Raw genomic sequence first — 22,224 nt, forward strand, 5'->3', positions numbered from 1 at the left:
TGGTGGTTCCTAGGATCAGAGCTCAGGTCATTACCGATACAAGATAAGTACTTTATCACTAAGCTATACCCCTAGTTTCTGAAGGCCTTTGGTTTTGGTGCTCAGGGGAACCCATGGGACCACTCCCAGAGATAATCATCCAACAGGCCAGCAGTTCAATGTGAGGTTCTGAGGATGTGGTATTGCTAGGGTCCTGTGGTGCTGGGGATCACCTGGACCAACCCAGTGCTACTTGTATCTCCAAGGCTATATACAGTCATTCCCAGAGGACCATGTGGTACTAGTAATTAAACCCAACCTAGGCGACTATATAAAGAAATGTGAGTATTAAGTGGAAGTAAGATCCAACTTACCAAAAAAAACACAGCATTTTCACTCACAGATTAATTTTTTTTTTCTTTTGCTTTTTTGGGTTACATCTGGCGATGCACAGGGATTACTCGTGGCTCTGCACTCAGGAATTACTCCTGGCAGTGCTCAGGGGATCATACAGAATGCTGGGAATCGAACCTGGGTTGGCCACGTGCAAGGCAAACGCCCGACCCGCTATGCTATCGCTCCAGCCCCTAGATTTTAAATTTTGTATGAAATATTTTCCTGTGAATCTGGTATTACATAAAATAAAACGTTTAGCATGGTTGGGTTGTTTGTATTTCAGAATTGCAAAAATGAGTCAATATTTATTTTTATTTTTTAAGTATGAAAGTTCTATACTTCATTTTATTTATTTATTTTTTTGGTTTTTGGGTCACACTGGGCGATGCACAGGAGTCATTACTGGTTCGTGCCCTCAGGAGTTATTCCTGGCGGTGCTCAGGGATGGGATGCTGGGAATCTTTAACCCGGGTCAGCCTGTGCAAGGCAAGCGCTGTACCTGCTGTGCTATCACTCCAGCCCCATGTACTTCATTTTAAAATGAATAAAAGTAGGGGCTGGAGTGATAGCACAGGGGGTAGGGCATTCGGTTCTAATCCCAGCATCCCATATGGTCCCCTGAGCACCGCCAGGGGTAATTCCTGAGTGAAGAGCCAGGGGTAACCCCTGTTCATTGCCGGGTGTGACCCAAAAACAAACAAAAAAATGAACAAAAGTATTAAATAAAGAGCATTTTGTAAAATTTAGCGAATACCCTTTCATGACATTCTCTGTAAAATAAGAGAGGGATAGGAGACATAGTGGGTATGGTACTTCTCTTGAATGCCACCCAACCTGGGTGCAATTTCCAGCACCCCATATGGACCTGAGTCCTGTCTCTATACCTAGTAGTATCAGTTATAGAGAGAACCTGGGTCTTGGGCACAGCACACATGACCTGGTTCTTATGGTCTTATATGCAGGCATAGCATGCCCCCCTCCCTTTCGCCCTCCCTCCACCACTTTATAAAATTTAGATTAGCACAGAAATTGAGACAATAGTATAACTGTAGAGATAAGTATTAGGGGCCTAGAATGTGGCTCAGTGATAGAGCAGTTGAGTTTGTTCATGGTTGAAGTTAGAGTACAGTCTACCTAAGTAGCTTGGTCTGATATTTTGGTTGAATATGATAATCTCTACTAAAGATTTGGGGTATCCTAAATCAGTTTTTAAGAAAATAGGAAGGGCATACATACATTATTCAGAATATTATTCCATAAAATACTTACTATTTTATAGCCAGTTGTTTGGGGAAGAAGATGCGGATCAAGAAGTATCACCTGACCGAGCTGATCCTGAGGCTTCCTGTGAGTAAATTTGTATTTGGAATTGGTTTTCTTTGAGTAAAATCTATATTTTGCCAGTTTAATACTTGCAGCATAACAGAAAATAATCTATTACATATGTTAAGTTCTTTTGATGGCATCATTACATGTTAAAATAATGGGAGTTTTTGGTTTAAATGTTTGTGTCTGGGGAAGCATGTGGTCCACAGTCTGGTGTTCTGGAGGTTTTCCTGACTCTACCTAGAGTGACCCCTAGCAGTACTCATACTAAGTGTAGTGGTTGGTGCCTGGCGTTGAACAAGCATATTCACAGACAAAGCTATCTAGCCCCTAAACAATGTATTTTATTTTATTTCTTTCTCGCTGACATTTAAAAAAAAATGCTTTTATTTTTATAAAGTTTATGATGGTTTACTAGATTCAATATTCCAACACCAACCCCACCACAGTTGAAAGGTATAAACCTTCCAACCACCATGATTTCCAGTTGACCCAACCACCATCCAAGTCTGCCCCAATAGCAGGCTCTAAGTGATTTATTTTGTATTGCTTTTTATTAATAACTTGCTAAAAATGGTCAAAAAAGATTTTCTTAGAAGAAAGTGTGTGGAGATTGTTGTATTTCACCTTGAGCTATTTAAACACTTATATAAGAGATTACTAACGCACAAGATTAAGCCTTGTGTGTTGATGTGTTAACACATTAAGCCTTGTGTGTTAATCAAGATTGATTGCCTTCTACTTTATATCCCAGCCAGTGTGGTGTGTGCTGGTCCTAGGATATCAATGGTGTAGAGTTAGAGATGTCTCTCCAGGAATTCTAAAATTTTAAGTGGAGTGATATAGCTGGAGTTAAATTTTTTTTCCCGCCCCACCCCTAGAGTTAACTTTTTTACTGGATGCTGACTTTAGAATCCGGAAATATCCACGCAGCTTGTTGATCTCTTGAGATTTATTCATGAGTCTCTGGATCATGGCTGGTTAATGAGCTTATATGGATCTCAGAGACAGTTCGTGGATGTGACTGCCGGGCTCTGGCAGGAACAGGGAGATGGTGGAGCCCATCCTTGACTACATGAGAGCCTGGAGATTTCAGTTACAAAACCCACATACCTGAGTTTTTCAACAGATTCATTTGTGGATGAGGCTTGTCCTGAGTCTGTGGGGTCCAGCCCATGAGCATGTCAGCGATTGGATTATGGAATTTTTTCTGGCTGCCAGGGCTGTTGGGGTGAGTGGTGGGCGCCTCACCCACCCCCAGACAGTAATTTTTAAAATGGGTAGTTTGGTTCTTGATGAGGAAATTAAGATGCAGGGAATATCCACAAATCTGGTAATAAAGGGAGTTCTTCTTTGGTCTGATTACAATTGTCCTATGAATTCTCTGCATGTAGTCTTTAGAGACTGAGGTAGAAAAAAAGAGATGGTGATGAAGATATTATTTTCTCTTGTCCGTGAACTCAGAATGTGTCTCACATAGCATTTATCTGTGACAAATTTTCCCCAAAAGAAGAATGAAAAGCTTGTTTGAAATTATTTGAGTTCAAATAAAAATGGTGTATATTTTGTAGGGGAACCCATGGAAGCTGAAGCCAGAGCCAGAGCATCTAATGAAGATGGTGAAATTAAACGTATCTCCACTAAGGAATGGGCCAAATCAACTGGATATGACCCAGTTAAACTCTTTACTAAGGTTGAGCTTACTTAATAATTATGAATAAGCTTGATACTATTTATATTAAATTAAGCTATTTATGTATTTTTTTTGCCTAAGGTCAATACTCAGGAGGTTGAATATATCTTAACCATGTGCCTTTTCTTTGTCCCTTATGTAGATAGGTTGTTTGATAAGTAGGATGAGCAAGCATTAAAATTTAGCACATAAATCAGTATATAACATCTTCATAGGAATTAAGAGACTTCCTTATATATTCTGTTGGTTGTCTTTCCTTACATTGTTTTTCCTGGTTTCTTCTTTTGCCTTATACACCCTTATCTTTTTTTTTTTTTTTTTTTTTTTTGCTTTTTGGGTCACACCCGGCAACACGCAGGTTTTACTCCTGGCTCTGCACTCAGGAATTACCCCTGGCGGTGCTCTGGAGACCATATGGAATGCTGGGAATCGAACCCGGGTCGGCCGAGTGCAAGGCAAACGCCCTACCCGCTGTGCTATTTCACCAGCCCCTCACCCTTATCATTTTTAATCTCTTTTTGTTTTTAACAGTTTTGGGTGGGGGAGTGGGGAAAAGTGGTCCTCCCAAGTGATGCTCTTGGATCCTTAGAGCCATTCTCAGTGATACTTGGTAAACCAGGTCAGGTGGCTCAATGTGAGGGCTTCAGTATTTGGAGTTGCTGGATCCTTGAGTTGCCTGGACCACACCTGGTGGGGCTTGGGGGCCTTTGCACTAAACATGGGAAAGCTGGAGGAGTGAGGACCTGCTGTGATGGTTTGAGTACTGGTCCTGGTGCATGATTGCTTCTGTCCTGAGGACTGAGATCTCCCAGCCTCTTGTTTTCTGTTGAGGTAACATTGGTTCACAAGACTAAATTGTCTATAGGGTTTAAACATTCAAAGTGAAATGTTACACACCACATTTACACCAGAGTGCCAGTAGTCCATTGTCCCATCTACTAAACTGGATGCCTCCATCCTTGACCTTAGTGCTTCGGGTCTAAGACTCATCCTACCTTATGAGTTTTGCAGGCAACTCCCTATTTTTTGTTTTTGGGCCATACCTGATAGTGCACAGGGGCTTGCTCCCGGATCTGTACTCTGGGATCAATCCTAGTGGGGCTCAGGGGACTGTATGGAGGTGCACATGCCAGGCAAGTACTCTGCCTGCTGTACTGTGTCTCCAGGCCCTGAAGGTGATTCTTAGCAAGACTAAATGGAGTCCAGGAAGTTAGATTATGGGAGGGCACACAAAACAATCCCTTTCTCAAATACACCATTTGTAATTTGATTTGCTGTATGCTTAGAAGTGACCACTTGTGGTATGTGATGCTGGAAATCAAACTGGGGTCTTAAGGGATCCAAGGCAAGTTTTTTGATAAACTTAATTAAATACAAATTGTTTAGTTTTTGTATATTTGAATTTGTATTTATGTAATTATAATGTTGACTGAACTAATAGAGAATGTAGTGAAGGGAAAAACAAAGGTAGAAAAATCAAATGTTATTATTGTATACTATGGTGCAGTTTATATGATTGTCTCTATACCTGTGGTAACGTTTTATTTAAAGTTTTGAAGTAGTGCTTTTTTAAAGTGGGTAAAGACTTTTTTTTTGGGGGGGTCACACCCAGCGATGCTCAGGGGTTACTACTGGCTTTGCGCTCAGGAATTACTCCTGGCAGTGCTTGGGGGACCATATGGGATGCCAGGGATTGAACCCAGGTCGGCCATGTGCAAGGCAAACGCCCTACCTGCTGTGCTATCGCTCCGGCCCCAAGACCCTTCTGTTTTTAAGTTCCCAGGAGACCCATTTCACAGATACTTTGATGATAAAGAAATTGTGTTTGGGGATTTTTTTTTTCCCCTCTCTTATATTCGTGGTGTGTAGAGCAGTGTTCCAGGATTCAGAAGTCACTCCTGGCAATCCTTTTCCTGGCTATACAGTACTGAGAGCAAGGGCTCTCGCCCATCTGTGTTGTAGTTCATCAGTGCCACATCTACTAGCACCCTGGACCAACTTCTAGGCCTAACATTTGCAAACATGTTTTTTTTTTCTTTTTTTCTTTTTTTGGGTCACACCCGGCGATACACAGGGGTCACTCCTGGCTCATGCACTCAGGAATTACTCTTGGTGGTGCTCAGGTGACCTGGATTGGCTGCATGCAAGGCAAACACCCTACCTGCTCTGTGCTATCGCTCTAGCCCCTGCAGAACATGTTCTACCTGTAGGAGCTATCTCTCCAGTCCCTACCTTAAGGTTTTTTTTTTTTTTGGCTTTTTGGCTCACACCCAGCGATGCACAGGAGTTATTCCTGGCTCATGCACTCAGGAATTACTCCTGTTGGTGCTTGGAGGACCAAATGGGGTGCTGGGAATCGAACACGGATCTGCCGAGTGCAAGGCAAACGCCCTACCTGCTGTGCTATCACTCCAGCCCCAGTCCCTATCTTAGTTTAAGTCAAATGCTTTCATAGATTATTATTTGATTAGTGGAGTTTTGTCTGTATAAGCACTGTAAGGTTAATGGAATTTGTCTTTTTTTTTTTTTTAAGCTTTTCAAAGATGATATTAGATATCTCTTAACAATGGACAAACTGTGGCGGAAAAGAAAACCTCCAGTTCCATTGGACTGGGCTGAAGTACAAAGTCAAGGTAAAGAAGCATTGTTAGTCTTTGGGACAAAATATGAAAAGTCAGTAAATTGTGTATCTTGACAGTAGTATCTGTTCATGATAAGTTCAAACAGTTGAGAAAAATAAGAGAACCACTGGAAATCTTACAGAGGCATCCACATTTTAGAGACTGTCTTAACTATGCATATAATTTATGCAGTTATATATGCACTTAACATACATAGTTGTGCTATTTATTTTTTGCTTTTTGGGTCACACCCAGCAGTGCACAGAGGTTACTCCTGGCTCATGCACTCAGGAATTACTCCTGTCAGTGCTTGGGGGACCATATGGGATGCTGAGAATTGAACCCGGGTTGGCAGTGTGCAAGGCAAAAGCCCAACCCGCTGTGCTATTGCTCCAGCCCCAGTTGTGCTATTTAACTTACTTATTTTAATTAGTATTCAGTCTCTTGTCAGCATGTACTTGTGTCATTTTCCATGAAATAAAGTGTTGCTGTGAATGTTTATATATATATATATTATATATATATATTTGTACTTTTGCGTGCTATTCAAGATACAATTTCGGAGTTTATAATTTTTTTTTTAATGATCTTTAGTCACAGATTGCAAAGTTATTCTTGTTTCGGTTTCGGACATGTATTGTTTTGACACCAAATTCTTTCATCAGCACCTCCTTCCCTCCACCCATTTCCCCCACTCCTTCATAGGTCTCCTACCAACCAGGGGCACTTTTTTTCCCCTTTTTTTGGGTCACAGCTAGTGATGCTCGGGTTACTCCTGGCTTTGCACTCAGGAATTAACTCCTGGCAGTGCGTGGGGGACCATATGGGATGCTGGGGATTGAACCCAGGTTGGCCGTGTACAAGGCGAACGCCCTACCCACTATACTATCACTCTGGCCCCAGGGGCACTATTTTAAATGCATAATTTATGTTTCTGCTCTGTGGTTTGCAATACTGCTGTTGATGGGGTTCCATACATAATACTTCACCACTTTTTTAGCACCACCTTTTCCAGATTGAATGCTTCCGTCCACCATAGTTGTCCCTTTTCTGTCCTGCCTCAGCAGAGCCCTCACAGGTGGCATGTTTTCTTATTGAATACAGTTCTCATGTTATTTACAGTGTCTGGGGCATTCATTATTCCACTTCCTTACACTTTTTCTTACACTTGCTTTAAGGAGAAAGATCATTTTGTGTTGATTTCTCGTCCTCTGACTAACTCTATTCAGCTTGGTAGGGAATATATAATTTTTTTATTTTTTTGTTTATTTATTTTTTTTGCTTTTTTGGGGTCAAACTCAGCGATGCACAGGGGTTAGTCCTGGCTCTGCACTCAGGAATCACCCCTGGTGGTGCTCAGGGGACCATATGGGATGCTGGGAATCGAACCCAGGTTGGCCGTGTGTAAGGCAAATGCCCTACCCGCTGTGTTATTGCTCCAGCTCCAGAATATATAATTTTAAATGTGAAAAATCTGGTAGTGTAACTTAATACAAGTCCCATCGAACACTTTTTTGTTTGAGTTGTGTTGCAGTTAGTGAATAGCAATGATCAGAATATTTGGAACTTACTTGGGAGCATATCTCTATAGTAATGAGTATTTTAACAGACAATTCTTTCATAATTCATGAGTGCTAAATATGCACTGGTTATAGTGCTTTTCATCTTACCTGCATTTATATATATATATGTTTGTGTCTGTGTGTGTATATATATATATCACTGTAATCACTGTCATCCTGTTGCTCATCAATTTGTTTGAGCGGGCACCAGTAACGTCTCTCATTGAGAGACTTATTGTTACTGTTTTTGGCATATCCAGTATGCACGGGTAGTTTGCCAGGCTCTGCCGTGTGGGCTCCATACTCTCAGTAGCTTGCCGGGCTCTCTGAGAGGGGCGGAGGAATCGAACACGGGTTGGCCTCATGAAAGGCGAAATGGTAGTGGGTTATCAGAATTTATTAACGCTAGGATATATATATGTTAGCAGTTTTTTTCATAAATACATGTATCATGAAGGTTATTTTAATAGAATTTGGTCATGCATAATAAAACAAGGTTTGAGGAATGTTTAGTGAAATTTCTAATATTTTTTTTCAGGAGAAGAAACCAATGCATCAGATCAACAAAATGAGCAGCCGCAGTTAGGACTGAAAGACCAGCAGGTTCTGGATGTAAAGAGCTATGCTTGTCTGTTTTCAAAGAGTATTGAAACTTTGAGAGTTCACTTAGCTGAAAAAGGGGATGGAGCTGAGCTCATATGGGACAAGGTTTGTTTTTAAAATATAGCCATTGCTTATCAAATGTATGTCAAGTTCTTTCAATGAAACTGAAACTGTTCATTCTTTTGTTTTTGGATAGGCCATGCACAGTGCTGTTCTTAGGTACTCAGTGTGGTGCTGGGGATTGAACTAGGCCGCCTGCTTGGCAGAGTGCTAGTGCACTAGCCCTTTGAGCCCTTTGAATCCTACCTCTGGCCCCAGTAACTCTTAGAAATTTGTGTTTTCTACCAGATTTTGAAGATCCTTCAATATTACTTTTTTTTTTGCTTTTTGGGTCATACCCGGCAATGCACAGGGGTTACTCCTGGTTCTACACTCAGAAATTAACTCCTGGTGGTGCTCAGGGGACCATATGGGTTGCTGGGATTCGAACCCGGGTCAGCCGTGTACAAGGCAAACGCCCTACTCAATGTGCTATCGCTCCAGCCCCCACATTATTACATTTTTATTTCATGTTACATTTAACTGAATTTCTATACACTAAATCTGTATAAAGCGTTTTAGGTTCTAGGGATGACTTAAGAAAACTTGTTCCTTGGTTTAGAAAGATAAAACATCGGGTAAGATGTTTGCATTTGCGTGCAACTGATCCAGGTTTAATCCCAGGCAGAGCCAGGAATAAGTCATGCACCACAGCCAGGTGTGGCTCAAAAACCAAATGAAATGTGTTGAGTACATGACTATGGTATGGAGGGCTCTAAGTTCAGTCCTTAGCACCACATGAACCCCTCAGCTTCACTGGGGGGTGGCCCCTACATAAGAGGAGATGAAAAATTTACATATTTGTTAAGGAAGTCATAAATAGATTTGGAGGTAGCTATTTGGCTTTGAAAGTGATAAAATTTCCTTTCTATTAAAACAGCTCTTTTAAAACTATTTTAGAGGTCTTAGATGTTCCAATACAAAAATGAATTCTAGTTTTGTGTTTTTTTTTTTTTTTTTTAGTCCACATCTTGTGCACAGGGATCTCTTTCTGTGGGGTTCACGTGACCGCTTGGGGTGCCAAGGATTGAACCTGGGTTGGCTCTCTGCAAGGCAGGCATATTACCTGCTGTATTGTTTATCTGGCCTCAACAATTGTAATTTTTACAAATTAATGATGTGTATTAGATGATTGTGGATATCTAATTGCAAATTCTGGGACTGAACCATATGTAAAATAAAAAGCTAATTTTCCTTATTTTAATTTTTGCTTTTGGGCTATACTAGTGAAATTATAGGTCAGGAAGGTTCATTTATTTCAGGTTATGCAGCTAGCTGATAAATATAAAGGAATTCACTGGGCCAGAGCAATTGTATAGTGGGTAGGGTATTTGCCTTGCACACGGCCAACCCAGGTTCAATCTCTGGCATATAGTCCCCCGACCACTACCAGCAGTGTTAACTGAGAGGAGAGCCAGGAGAACCCCTGAGCATCGTTGGATGTGGCCCAGAAACAAAACATGTTTTCATTTTGTATTTTGGTGCTTTGAATTAGAGGCTTGGGTTACTGTCTTCATAGTTCAGAGCCAGAAATTTGCTGAAATCTAATTAAAGAGGCTAGAAGATAAGTCTCGGGAGGATTTAAATTGTAAAGGAACAGCAAATATAGGAAAGTTATGTATGTGAAGAGAAAAGAAAAGCTGATACAGTCTAGGTGATTCATGAATCAGCTTCCTGAAAACAGTCTTCCTGCTTGTCAGGAACCTTCTCATTACTAAATGATGAACCTACGAAAAGATTGTTAGGATCACTTAATAAAATTGATGTTCTGGCCTCTGCTAGAACATCCTAAGAATGGAATGCATTCTTAGGATCCTCAGAGTGGCTCTTGGCATTTTTGTTAAGACTCTTCCTCTGGGTGAGAGAAGCCTCTACTCATCTAATCCCCTCTTATTAGAGGCGGACTATTGGAGGAGTACCTACTTAAGTTCCCTCAGAGCTATGATCTAATTACTGTTTGTCACAATAGTGAATTTGTGGGCAGACTTGTTTAATTGTGTTGTTGGCAGGATGATCCATCTGCAATGGATTTTGTCACCTCTGCTGCAAATCTCAGAATGCATATTTTCAGTATGAATATGAAGAGCAGATTTGATATAAAATGTAAGTTTTTTTGTACTGAAATGTATAAAATTTCAGGTTATTTTTAAAAACTACTTAAAAAATTAATTTGTTTTTTTCTCTCCAGCAATGGCAGGGAATATTATTCCTGCTATTGCTACTACTAATGCAGTGATTGCTGGGTTGATAGTATTGGAAGGATTGAAGATTTTATCAGGAAAAATAGACCAGTGTAAAACTGTGAGTATTTCTGTTTGTATCCAATGTCTTTATTTGTTTTGGGGGAAAACCAGCTGTACTCGGGACTTTTTCCTGGCTCTGTACTCAGGAATCAGTCCTGGCAGGCTTGAAGGACCATATGGGTTGCTGGGGATCAAACCCGGGTCAGCCACCTATGAGGGAAATGTGTATCACTGAACTCTGGTGTCACTGTACTATGGCTCTGGCATGTTCTTTTTTTTTTTTTTTTTCTGGTAAAGCAGCTTTTGTTTCTTGTTTTTGGTACACACCTGGTATTCTGGTATTGCTTAGTGCTTACTCCTGGCTCTGAGCGCAGGGGATCATAGTGGGCTGCCAGGGATCAAATCCAGTTTGACTGCATGCAAGGCAAATACCTACTATCTCACTGGCCCCCGCCTTTTTTTTTTCCCCCCCTTTAAAGCGCTTTTGTGGGACTAGAAAGATTGTACAGGAGTGCTTGCCTTGCATGTGGCCCACTCATTTCAGTCTTTGACACTGCATTCAATTCCACAATTACCACTAGGGTCTCTGGGTGTGGCCTAGAGACAAAAGGAAATTAAGTACATTGGGGACCAGAGAGATAGTTTAGATGGTTAGAGCACATGGTATCTGATCATTGAGTGGAGTAGAGACTATACTCTTGTGGTGGCTCCCTCACCTCCACTCCAAAAAATAGTGAAACTTGAAACAGTGGGAAAGCAGTTCTAGTTACCTTGTTAAGGCCTGTTGTTTAACATTTCTGCAAATTGCACCCACCTAAAAGACACTTTGTATTTTAAAAAAATTGTTTATTTTGGGGGTTTTCTTTTGGGTTTTGGGTCACACCTGGCAGTACTTAGAGCTTATTCCTTTCTCTGTGTTGAGGGATCACTTCCTGACAGGTTTGGAGGGCCGTGTGGGTTGCCTGGGATTGAACCTGAATCTGCTGCATGCAAGGCAGATGCCCTATCTGCTGTACTATTGTTCCAGCCCCTTGCACTTTTAAATTTTTATTGGGGTGGGATGCTTGAGGCCTACATACACATCAGTGATCAAAAGGGCTCTAGCATGTAAAGAATGTGCTCCAGCTCGTTGAGTTATCTCAGGACTCTTGCTTCTCTTGTTTTTGTATAAAATGAAAGCAGAGGCTGGAGAATATATTGTGTGGGTCCCTCAAATAAATTACGCAGTTTATCTAAGTTCTCTTTTTATTTGTGGGGGTATGAAGTTTTTATTCAGCCTCCCAAATGGTGCTAAACGAGCCCAGAGACGGGGTGAGGGGATCACTCATGGCAATTCTCAGCCTTCCTATGAGCTATTCAGTTCTAGGGTCTGAAGATATAGTGCTGGGAATGACCTGGACAAGCCCTTGCAGGGATCTTCAGGGCTGGCAAAGCTTTGGGGACTGTACAATGGTGCTGGGTATTGAACTGGGGTTACCCACATGCAAAACATACTTGATTACATTTTTAATTTTTGTAAAGGGGGGGGGGTTTGGGCTTTTCCCAGCAGTGTTCAGGGATCACTCCTGGTAGTGCATAGAATTATATGCGGTACTGGCGATTGATTCCTCAGGGATCAGTAAGGCAAACACTTATCTTCCAGTTCTCTCTCTCCAGCCTCTCTCAAATACTTTAGTTTCTTCATTTACTTACTGTTTTTTTTTTCTTTTTGGGTCACACTCGGCGATGCATAGGGGTTACTTCTGGCTTTGCACTCAGGAATTACTCCTGGCAGTGCTCAGGGGACCATATGGGATGCTGGGAATCGAACTCGGGTCGGCCGCGTGCAAGGCAAATGCCCTACCTGCTGTGCTATCGCTCCAGCTCCTGTTTACATTTTTTTTGTTTGTTTGTGTTTGGGTCATACCGTCGGTGCTCAGGGGTTAGTCCTGGCTCTACACTCAGGAATCATTCCCGGCGGTGCTTGAGTGACCATATGGGATGCTGGGAACTGAACCCCGGTTGGCCGTGTTAAAGGCAAATGCTCTGACCACTAGCGCTCCGGCCCCAAAGTTTGTTCATTTTATAGTCTTGCTACTCATTTTTATTTCAGTTTTTTAAATGCTTTATTTATTTGGTGGGCAGACAAACCCAGCAATGCTTAGGGGTTACTCCTGGCTTTCGCTCTGCAGTCCTTAGTGTTCTGGTATTTGTTATGTTTATATTGGCCTTTTTTTCCCCCCCTCTAGTTTTTGTTTGGGCCATATCCAGCAATGCTCAGGGGTTATCCCTGGCTCTGCACTCTGGAATTATTCCTGGCAGTGTTCAGGGGATCCTATGGGATACCAGGGATAAAATCCGGGTTGACCACATGCAAGAAAAGCACTTTACCCACTGTACTGTGGCTTTTCGGTCTGCTGCATGGAAGGCAAATGCTACAAGGGGCTGTACTATTGTTCCAGCCCCTTGTAGATTTCTTGTAAATTCAACTTTTAAGAGTTGCATATCTGGAATTTGGGAAATCTTGATTTTTTTTAGGTAATAATTTTGTATTTTTAGTTAAGTGACTTAAAAGAATGTGTTTAAGTCACTTTTTATTGAGCATACAGTAAAAATAAACATTTTGCGATTCTATGTCATACACAATTGTGGTGCAAATTTCTGATTCCTGCTTGTGTTTTATTTTTTCCTCTACTCAAAGATATTTTTGAATAAACAACCAAACCCAAGAAAAAAACTCCTTGTGCCTTGTGCTCTGGATCCTCCCAATGCTAATTGTTACGTGTGTGCCAGCAAACCAGAGGTGACTGTGAGGCTGAATGTTCATCAGGTGACTGTTCTTACTTTGCAAGATAAGGTAAGTATTGGGGCCGTTTGTTTGCAAGGAGGTTTTTTTTTTTTTTTTTTAACCTTTTTGGGTCACACTGCCATGCACAGGGGACAAGGAGGGTTTTTTTTTTTTAAAGTTATCGTTTGCCTTTTTTAGTACTGCAGTAATAAGCAAGAGGCTGATTACTATGAAAAACTAGTGTCTAGGGTCCTGCTGGCAATTCTGTTGCTCTTTGTTTAGCACATAGTGCATACATTCTATACTTTGGCACACACAAAAATCCAGAAATGGTTATAATCATCCTGTGACAGCTGGTGTGTTATTTCCTGACGTGATATAGCATTTGAACACCTGAATTTTTCCATAGGACTATAATGAGGGAAATGAGGATTTGTGATATGGTCTGTCTTTTGTCCTTTTGTATTTTGGTTGCTCCTAAATTTGACAAATCAGTTTCTTGATCAAGGAAGATTTTGGGAATAGCCTATATTCGCGCTATTTCCCACTTTGGGGTTCATTTTACATTGTACCTTTTAAGTATGTTCATGGTGGCATTAACAAAGGGAAGTAAGCCTCATGGTCATAAAGGGTGCTTAAGAGACTGGGGCCAGGGACCCGGCTCAAGTGGCCGAGCACATGTCTAGTTTAAACTCATGCGCAAGGCCATGAGTTTAAACTTGAGCATCAGGTGACCCTCTGAGCATACTCCATGAAATTTTGCACTGCCAGGTGTGGCCTGTATTCTAAAAACCATTGGTCAGTCTGGGGAGACAGTAAAAGAGGGTAAGGGTGATGCAGTGTCTTGCATATGCCCAACCACGATTCACTTTCAAGCACCACAGGAACACACACAAGCGAAAAATCCCCAGGTATATAGCCTTGAAGGCCCTCAAGCACTGCCAGGTCTGACCCAGCTGTTCCTCATACGTAGAACTCAAGTAGCACTGTATCCCTGTCCCCTGCCATTTAATCAGACTGACCTGAGAGGCTGAAATCACTGCAGTAGCCCTCTTAGGGCTCCTTAAACACCATTTTCGAGCACAGAGCACCTTCAAAATGAATGACTTTTCTCCCAGAACCAGTTATACAGATCATTATACAGATCACTTGATTTGAACTTAAGTTTTGGATGGGGAGGCAGCAAGACTTGACATAACTAGAGAGATAACTCATTGGGCTGAGCATACTGCTTGCCTTTAGGAAAAGCATTTTATCTAGTTTTTGTGTTCAGGTGTATTTACTTTTGAATCTGAGGGTGGGGGCATATACAGCAGTGCTCAGGGCTTATTCCTGGTTCTGCACTCAGGGAATCACTGTGGCAGGGCTTGGGTGACTGTATGGTGTTGGGCATTGAATCCAGATCAGGCAACATGCAAGGCAGCAATATCCTTACCCTCTATCCTCTCTAGCCCCAATCTGGCTTTTCCTAAATAGTCTTTATCTTTATATTGATTCTATGAACGAATATCTTTGTTGCAGATAGTGAAAGAAAAGTTTGCTATGGTAGCACCAGATGTCCAGATTGAAGATGGGAAAGGAACAATCTTAATATCTTCAGAAGAGGGAGAGACAGAAGGTATTGAAAACTGCATTTATTCATTCCAATTGTTTGAATAGGAACAGTGTTAAAGTATTACATATTTGTTTATACATTAGCTAAGTATGTCACTCAGGATCATGACTGAAAGGATTGATAATTCGATCATTGAGGAACTCTCCTAGGCTGGCATTCCTGGGGTCACTACAGTAACTCAGTGCATCAGTTCATTGATCACTCTGCTCTTGTCCACTTGCAGATAATTGCCGTGGTATATGGGTTCCAGAAGCTAAATTAGTTATGAGCGGGGTTAAGGTGCTTGCCTCTGTTACTGCTGACCCTGGTTTAAGCCCTAGCGCCTATCATCTCTAGGGATCACCTCTGAGCAATAATGGATGTGGCCCACTCGCCACTGTTCTCACCCCCCATTCCTTCCCAAGAAATTAGTTATGAGAAGGTGCTCTTAGGGTAGTATGAAACCATTTGGTGGTTCGTCCAAGAGCCTTAATAGTCTAAGTATGCCCAAATGGGATTCAGTGTCAACCTTTTTAAAAGACACTCAAGAGTTTTTCACTGACATTCTCTTAAATTGTCTGAGATACTAGGTCATAAGTAATTGGAGACCTTGTTTTGACTGGGTAGTCTATTTTAGGAGCACTACGTTTAAGTCTCTCTCAGACCAGCTGTCTTTACATACTGAGAAAATTTAATTTTCCTCTTATTTTTAGCCTTGTAGAACCTTAAAAAATGGCTTAAGAGTTTCAGTGGTGTAAAAGAAATGCTGTTTTTTTGTTTCGTTTTGTTGTTGTTTTTGAGTGGTAGCTGACGCTTATGCTTTATTTAGTTTTGGTTATAGCTAGTGGTGCTTAGGGAACCAGACTGTGACAGAAAGCCTGCATACGAAGTAAACGGGAAGCCTTGATTTGCTCCCTGAGTACTTGCATCTTGAGCACTGCCAGGAGCAACTTGTGAGCATTGCTGGGTGTCTTCCAATAATATTTAAACACATGATACTGAAGGTATTTATCCAAATTATGTGGTGTCCTTGGGTATTCTGGAAATAGTCACAGGTGTTCATAATCCAAGGATACTGTAATGCCTGTTTTGAAGCATTTTATAGCCAGAAGAGGACATCACCAAGTATTTTTAGTGTAGTCTAAATAGTATCATAGAAAGAATGTACCTGGTTTGAATTGGAGCTTTGTGAAGAGACAGTTGTTGAAATAAGGACTAATCAGAGAAGAGGGAGCATTTCAACAAATTAAGCAATATCTACAAAGATCCGAACTTAGAAAATAACGTGAAAACCTGTATGTAGCCAGTCATTGTTTTTCTGAAAGATTTGTATGTGAGATTGGCAGTAGTGAGATGGAGTGTTTTTTTTCTTTTAATTATTTATTTATTTTGCTTTTTGGGTCACACCCAGCAATGCACAGGGGTTACTTCTGGCTCATGCACTCAGGAATTTCTCCTGGCAGTGCTCAAGGGACCATGTGGGATGCTGGGAATTGAACCCGGGTCGGCCACGTGCAAGGCAAATGCCCTACCCACTGTGCTATCACTCCACCCTGAGATGGAGTTTCTATGTCAAACATGCAGTCCCAGACGCAGTGACTTCCTCCTACAAGGGTTGAGTAGCAAGATTTAGTTACTTTCTCATGATCTCCAGAAAGGTGACCTAAGGGGGAGTGAGAGTAGAGGCAGGTAGAGGGGGTGATTTTCAAGGCAAAAGCTGGTGACCACTCTGAGGTTTGCAAAGTTAGAATTGAGAGCACATGCTAGGGAGAAGAAGCTTTGTTGGGTCTGTGAATGGGAGTGTTGTGAGGACTGTGGCTTCACTGGTGATGTTAATTTGCCAGAATATGAACATAGGGGTGAGGGGCTGAGCCACACCCAGTAATACTTGGGGATTACTCCCAGCAGTACTCAAGGTACGCACATGTGGTGTTGGGAATTGAACCAGGCTTGGCCACAAAGAGGAAGTAGTACTATTTATCTCCCTGGCCTTAATTCACCAACATAGAATGCACAGTAATTGGGTTTATGGAGTGTGTAGTGAGTGGGAAAATGTGTGAAAGGACTTGGGGAATCAAAGAATTGCAGGTACAAACATGTCATACCCTTAAAGAACACTAAGGAATATAAGCAAATGATAGAAAAATAAGGGCTAGTGTGTATACTGGTTTGATCTCAGGAACCTGCCCCGGGAGTCATCAGGAGTTAGTCCAGGTAGGGCTCTAAATCCAAACCAAACCAGACAGCTACAAACAAGAAAACTGATGGTAATTTCTTGTGTTTTTGAGATTAAGCTAGGGAGGGTCTTTTCAAACATTCACTTATAAGCAGTGAATGAAATAACTAAGGAAGAAAAGTTGGGCCAGGGAAATGGTTCAAGTGGTAGAGCACACACCCAGCAATTGTTGGGCTCTTGGTTCAACCTCCTTAATCACATAACTTCATGAGCACTGCTAGATTTCTCCTAGGGGCACTAAGCATCTCTCTGGGTTGGGCAGAGGTCTGAGCATTTCCATGGGTTGTCTATATAAAAAATAGGGAAAGCTCGGGGCTGGAGTGATAGCACAGTGGGTAGGGCGTCTGCCTTGCACATGGCCAACCCGGGTTGATTCCCAGCATCCCATATGGTCCCCCGAACACCGCCAGGAGTAATTTCTGAGTGCATGAGCCAGGAGTAACCCCTGTGCAACGCCGGGTGTGACTCAAAAACAAAAAAAAAAAGCAAAAGTAGGGAAAGCTCTTAGCTTATAGGAAAATTGCATGAATTTAAATGTGAATTGAGTGTCATGAAAGAGGAATTATAAATGGGGGCAAGATACACAGTTTTGTGACAGTGCATTTCTGGCCAATAAAGATTTGAAATGGGCTAGAGAGAGGATGAAACATTACATTAGTGTAAGCTAATTCCAGAAGTTTGAAATTGCTGCTTCCCACAGTGTGTGCTGAGTGCTCATAGGTTTAAAGCTCTGCTGCATTGCAGGACATAACTTGAGTGAGGCAGTATGACATGGGACAGAATTAGGTTGGAGTAATTTAAGGGAAGTTTCTTCATTGGGAAATCTTGAAAATTATGTTGAAAAATTCAAGTTCATTTAAGATTACTTGTGCGTCTGAATTGTCAATTTCTTTAAAATTTTTTGTTGGGAGTTAAGAGATAAAAGAGAAGGATTAAGGCACTGCAGTCGAACAATAGTACAGTGAAAGGGTGCTAATCTTTCATGCAACCAACCTGGATTCAATCACTGGCATCCCATACAGTCCCCCAACCACCATCAGGAATAATTCCTGAGTGCAGAGCCAGGAGACACCTATGAGCACTGCTTGGTGTGCCCCTAGTCATCCAAAACAAACATTTTTGGGGAGCCACAGATTAAGATTTAGAGATTTAGGGTTAAGGCACTTGTCCTGGAACTGGAGTGATAAAAGTACAGTGTTTTAGGGTGATTGTCTTGCACAGGGATGTCTGGGGTTCAGTCATCCAGGATTCCATATGGTTCCCTGAGCCTATGAAGAGTGATCCCTGATTGCAAATCCAGGACTAAGCCCTGAGTACTGCTACGTGTGGCCTACCACCCCATCCCTCCCACCTACCCCACCCCCCAAAGACAGTTGCCCTGATGGGGCTGGAGCAATAGTACAGCGGGTAGGGCATATGCCTTGCATGCGGCTGTCCTGGGTTGATTCCCAGCATCCCATATGGTCTCCTGAGCATTGCCTGGGTAATTCCTGAGTGCAGAGCCAGGAATAACCCCTATGTGTTGCCGGGTGTGACCCAAAAAGAAAGAAATAAAAAACAAAAGACAGTTGCCCTGAGAACACAGCCAGCAGTAGCCCCTTAGCTCCACCAGATGTGGCCCCCAAAAAGTTGGTTGAATAACCTCTTTACAAGTAGAATATTTTAAGCAAATCTAGAAATTATATTTAGTATTTCAGGCTTCGGTGGGAGAATATTCTCAGAATTTCACTCTGGAGCACTTGAAATGATTTTTGGTGCTTTGAGTGTCAGACTTGAATTCCTGGGTGCCTTATTTTATAGTGGATTAATTTGCTGCTGTATCAAAATACATGGACAACAGTTACTTGTATTTTCTCATTAGTTCGAAGATTAGAAGTCTCTTAAGATCTGATATCCATAGATCTGATTTTCCTTGAGGTTCTTTGCTGGATAGCGTTTTAACATGAGTTTTGGGGTGGCCGTTCAGCTTGAAGCAGAATTTTAAAACATGTAAGTTTAATACTTGATTTCAAGTACTTGTAACAAGTATTGAAACTTTCCTTCAAATATCTTAGGTAACAATCACAAGAAATTATCCGATTTTGGAATTAGAAATGGGAGCCGGCTTCAAGCAGATGACTTCCTTCAAGACTACACTTTATTGATCAATATTCTTCATAGGTAAGAAGTACTAACATTTAAGTATTAGGAAATGTTTAAATATTCCAAATAAGAATTTTCAGGGTTTTTTTTTTTTTTTTTTTTTTGCTTTTTGGGTCACACCTGGCAATGCACAGAGGTTACTCCTGGCTCATGCACTCAGGAATCACCCCTGGCGGTGCTCAGGGGACCATATGGGATGCTGGGAATCGAACCTGGGTCGGCTGCGTGCAAGGCAAACGCCCTACCCGCTGTGCTATCGCTCCAGCCCCTTTATTTGAATTTTGATACAAAGTGGAAAGAGTAGAAAACAGTTTTTTACCCATAAGTCCTACTCTTCATTTGAAACTGCATAGCTTATTTGTTCATATTGGCTAATTAGCTCCCAAGAAAAATCTGGGAATTTAGAGATAGAGAAAGAAGCAAAATAATAGGTTAGGGGCCTGGAAATTAGCTCAAAGCACTAGGGCAGTGTTTTTCAACCTTTCACACTTGCAGGCCTGCACCAGTCCACAGACAGTGGTTGAAGAGTGCTGGACATGAGTATGTGCCTTGTACGTGCAGTGCCCAAGTGGCCCCTGAGCACTGCTGGGAGCATTGGGGGCAGGGGAGATTTACCAATTACTTTAATCAGTGTTCACTAATTAGATTTGATAGAGTAAAAATTTTTAATTAATTTTAAAGATCTAGTAGAATTTTTTTTTTAATAAAAATATTTCTGGAGTTGGTCAAAGCAGTATAGGGGTAAGGCTCATGATACCAACTTGGGTTCAATCCCTAGCATCCCAGGTGTGGCCCAGAAAGCAAAATTTATTTATTTATTTATTTTTAAGAAAAGAGCCAGGATTGGAGAAGTAATACCTAGGTAAGGTGTATGGCAATCTGGGTTCAATCTCAGTCACCACATGAGGATTCTGGAGCCTCACCAGGTGCAAGCCCTGGGCACTACTGAATGTGCCGCACCGCCTCTCAATCCCACCCTTCAAAAAATGATTTCTAGCTTTAGGTTGACTTCTGTTTAATTGTCAGTTGTATGCTTGTGTTTGTTCGGTCATGATCACTGTACTGTATCACTGTCATCCTGTTGATCATCGATTTGCTCGAGCGGGTACCAGTAACCTCTCCATTGTGAAACTTGTTACTGTTTTGGCATATTGAGTATGCCATGGGTAGTTTGCCAGGCTCTGCCGTGTGGGCGGGACACTCTTAGTAGCTTACTGGGCTCTCCGAGAGGTATGAAAGAATTGAACCCGGGTCGGCCGCATGCAAGGCAAATGCCCTACTTGCTGTGCTATGGCTCCAGTCAGTAATAAGGTAAATGTAATATATATTAAAAGATTCATACATCAGTCATGATAGAAAAAAAAAGATGAAAGGAAATATAAATTGAAAATAAGGGACCAGAGCAATTGTATAGCAGGTGAGGCACTTAATGGCGTATGGCCATCCTGGGTTTGATCCTATCATTTCATATGGAATGCCCAACAGGAGTGATTGCTGAGTATAAGAGCCAGGAGTGCCACCTGAGAACATCCATCAGGAAGTAGCCAAAACCAAAAAAGAAATAAAGTAGAAATAAGGTATTTAAGAGGGGAGTCTTAGTGTTTCAAAAAAAACCTTTCCCTGATTTGAAATGCAGTGGTATTGCCATTTCGGTGAATTATTTAGCATAAAACTTTGTGCATGGTCTTTCAGATTACCAAACCATGTACTTGGTGTGTATTTTATGCTTTGAGAAAGTTTCTTTCTGGTACACCTTTGCTTTTGTGATTGTGGTAGCAGTTTTCTAGTTGTACAGTGTTGTGTGGTTCTCTTACAGTGAAGACCTGGGAAAGGATGTTGAATTTGAAGTTGTTGGTGATGCCCCAGAAAAAGTGGGGCCCAAGCAAGCTGAAGATACTTCCAAAAGCATAACCAATGGCAGTGATGATGGAGCTCAGCCTTCAACATCCACAGGTGAGTCATCGTCCCAGCCAGCAGGTTTTCAGTACAAGCTAAGGTAGACTCCATAGAAATGAGCCATTGTTCTAGGAACATTAACCATGGATTATGTCAGCCATAGAACCAAGGAGAGGTATATGGTGGTTTGGCAGAAGTCTTGGCAGAATTTTGAATGTGTGTGCCATGCAGATAGATAGGGGGGATTCTTGTGGAAAATAGAAATACTTTAGTCAGTTGATTAACCATAAAGATGTTCTGTACTTCAAATTTTGTATGCCTGTTTTATTTGGGGCAACAATTCAGTGCATATGAGTATTTTAAGAGATGCTTGGTAAGGAAGGAATAGAGTTTTAGTTGTTCGTTTTTCAGGACTAGGACTTTAGTAAGGTGCAACAGAGGCTGTGTTCCCCTGGGGTTCATTTGGGTACTGGTCCTGGATGCTTAACCAGGCTCTGATCTGTCACGCCCTGTCAACCTCACTCCTCCCATTCCCTTTTAGTACTTTCAGTACTTTTTAGTATTGAAAGTTCCCTGGGTCTTTACTTCTTTGTTTCCTTTTTTGTGTATGTCTTTGTTGTACTTTCCTGTGTCTTTAGTGTTCTTTGTAGTTTTGATTCTTTTCTCTTTTTGGGTCACACCCAGTGGTACACAAGGGTTACTCCGGTGCTCAGGGAACCATATGGGATGCTGGGAATCAAACTCGGGTTGGCCACATGCAAGGCAAATGCCCTACCTGCTGTACTATGACTCCAGCCCCTGTAGTTTTGATTCCGAAGAGAATTTTTGTTTGGGGGCTCAGTGGTGCTCAAGGGATTAAACCACAGTATGAAGCATATTCTCCAGCCCCTTGAGTTACCTCCCTAGCGCACACTCAGAATTTTATTTTGTTCGGTAGGGAAGAATTATTATTATTATTATTATTATTATTATTATTATTATTATTATTTGGGGGGTTATACCTTACAGTGCTTGGGTGCTAGTCCTGTCATGGTTTGGGGGACCATGTGGCACCAAGGCTCAGATTC

The 22,224-nt window shown here is 41.6% G+C and overlaps 1 protein-coding gene across 1 annotated transcript in view; it reads left to right on the forward strand.

The window, feature by feature from the left end:
• UBA2 (ubiquitin like modifier activating enzyme 2) overlaps nt 1-22,224 on the forward strand; it is a 39,445-nt gene that overhangs the window by 15,155 nt on the left and 2,066 nt on the right. Inside the window, exons 7-16 of the mRNA XM_004600714.2 lie at nt 1,655-1,722; nt 3,273-3,394; nt 5,928-6,027; nt 8,116-8,285; nt 10,289-10,382; nt 10,468-10,580; nt 13,203-13,358; nt 14,811-14,907; nt 19,174-19,279; nt 21,078-21,214. Coding sequence (XP_004600771.1) covers nt 1,655-1,722; nt 3,273-3,394; nt 5,928-6,027; nt 8,116-8,285; nt 10,289-10,382; nt 10,468-10,580; nt 13,203-13,358; nt 14,811-14,907; nt 19,174-19,279; nt 21,078-21,214 — 1,163 coding nt within the window. The remainder of the gene's footprint in view (nt 1-1,654; nt 1,723-3,272; nt 3,395-5,927; nt 6,028-8,115; nt 8,286-10,288; nt 10,383-10,467; nt 10,581-13,202; nt 13,359-14,810; nt 14,908-19,173; nt 19,280-21,077; nt 21,215-22,224) is intronic.

Source organism: Sorex araneus, chromosome 8, assembly GCF_027595985.1.
Source record: "Sorex araneus isolate mSorAra2 chromosome 8, mSorAra2.pri, whole genome shotgun sequence".
Lineage (NCBI taxonomy): Eukaryota > Metazoa > Chordata > Mammalia > Eulipotyphla > Soricidae > Sorex > Sorex araneus.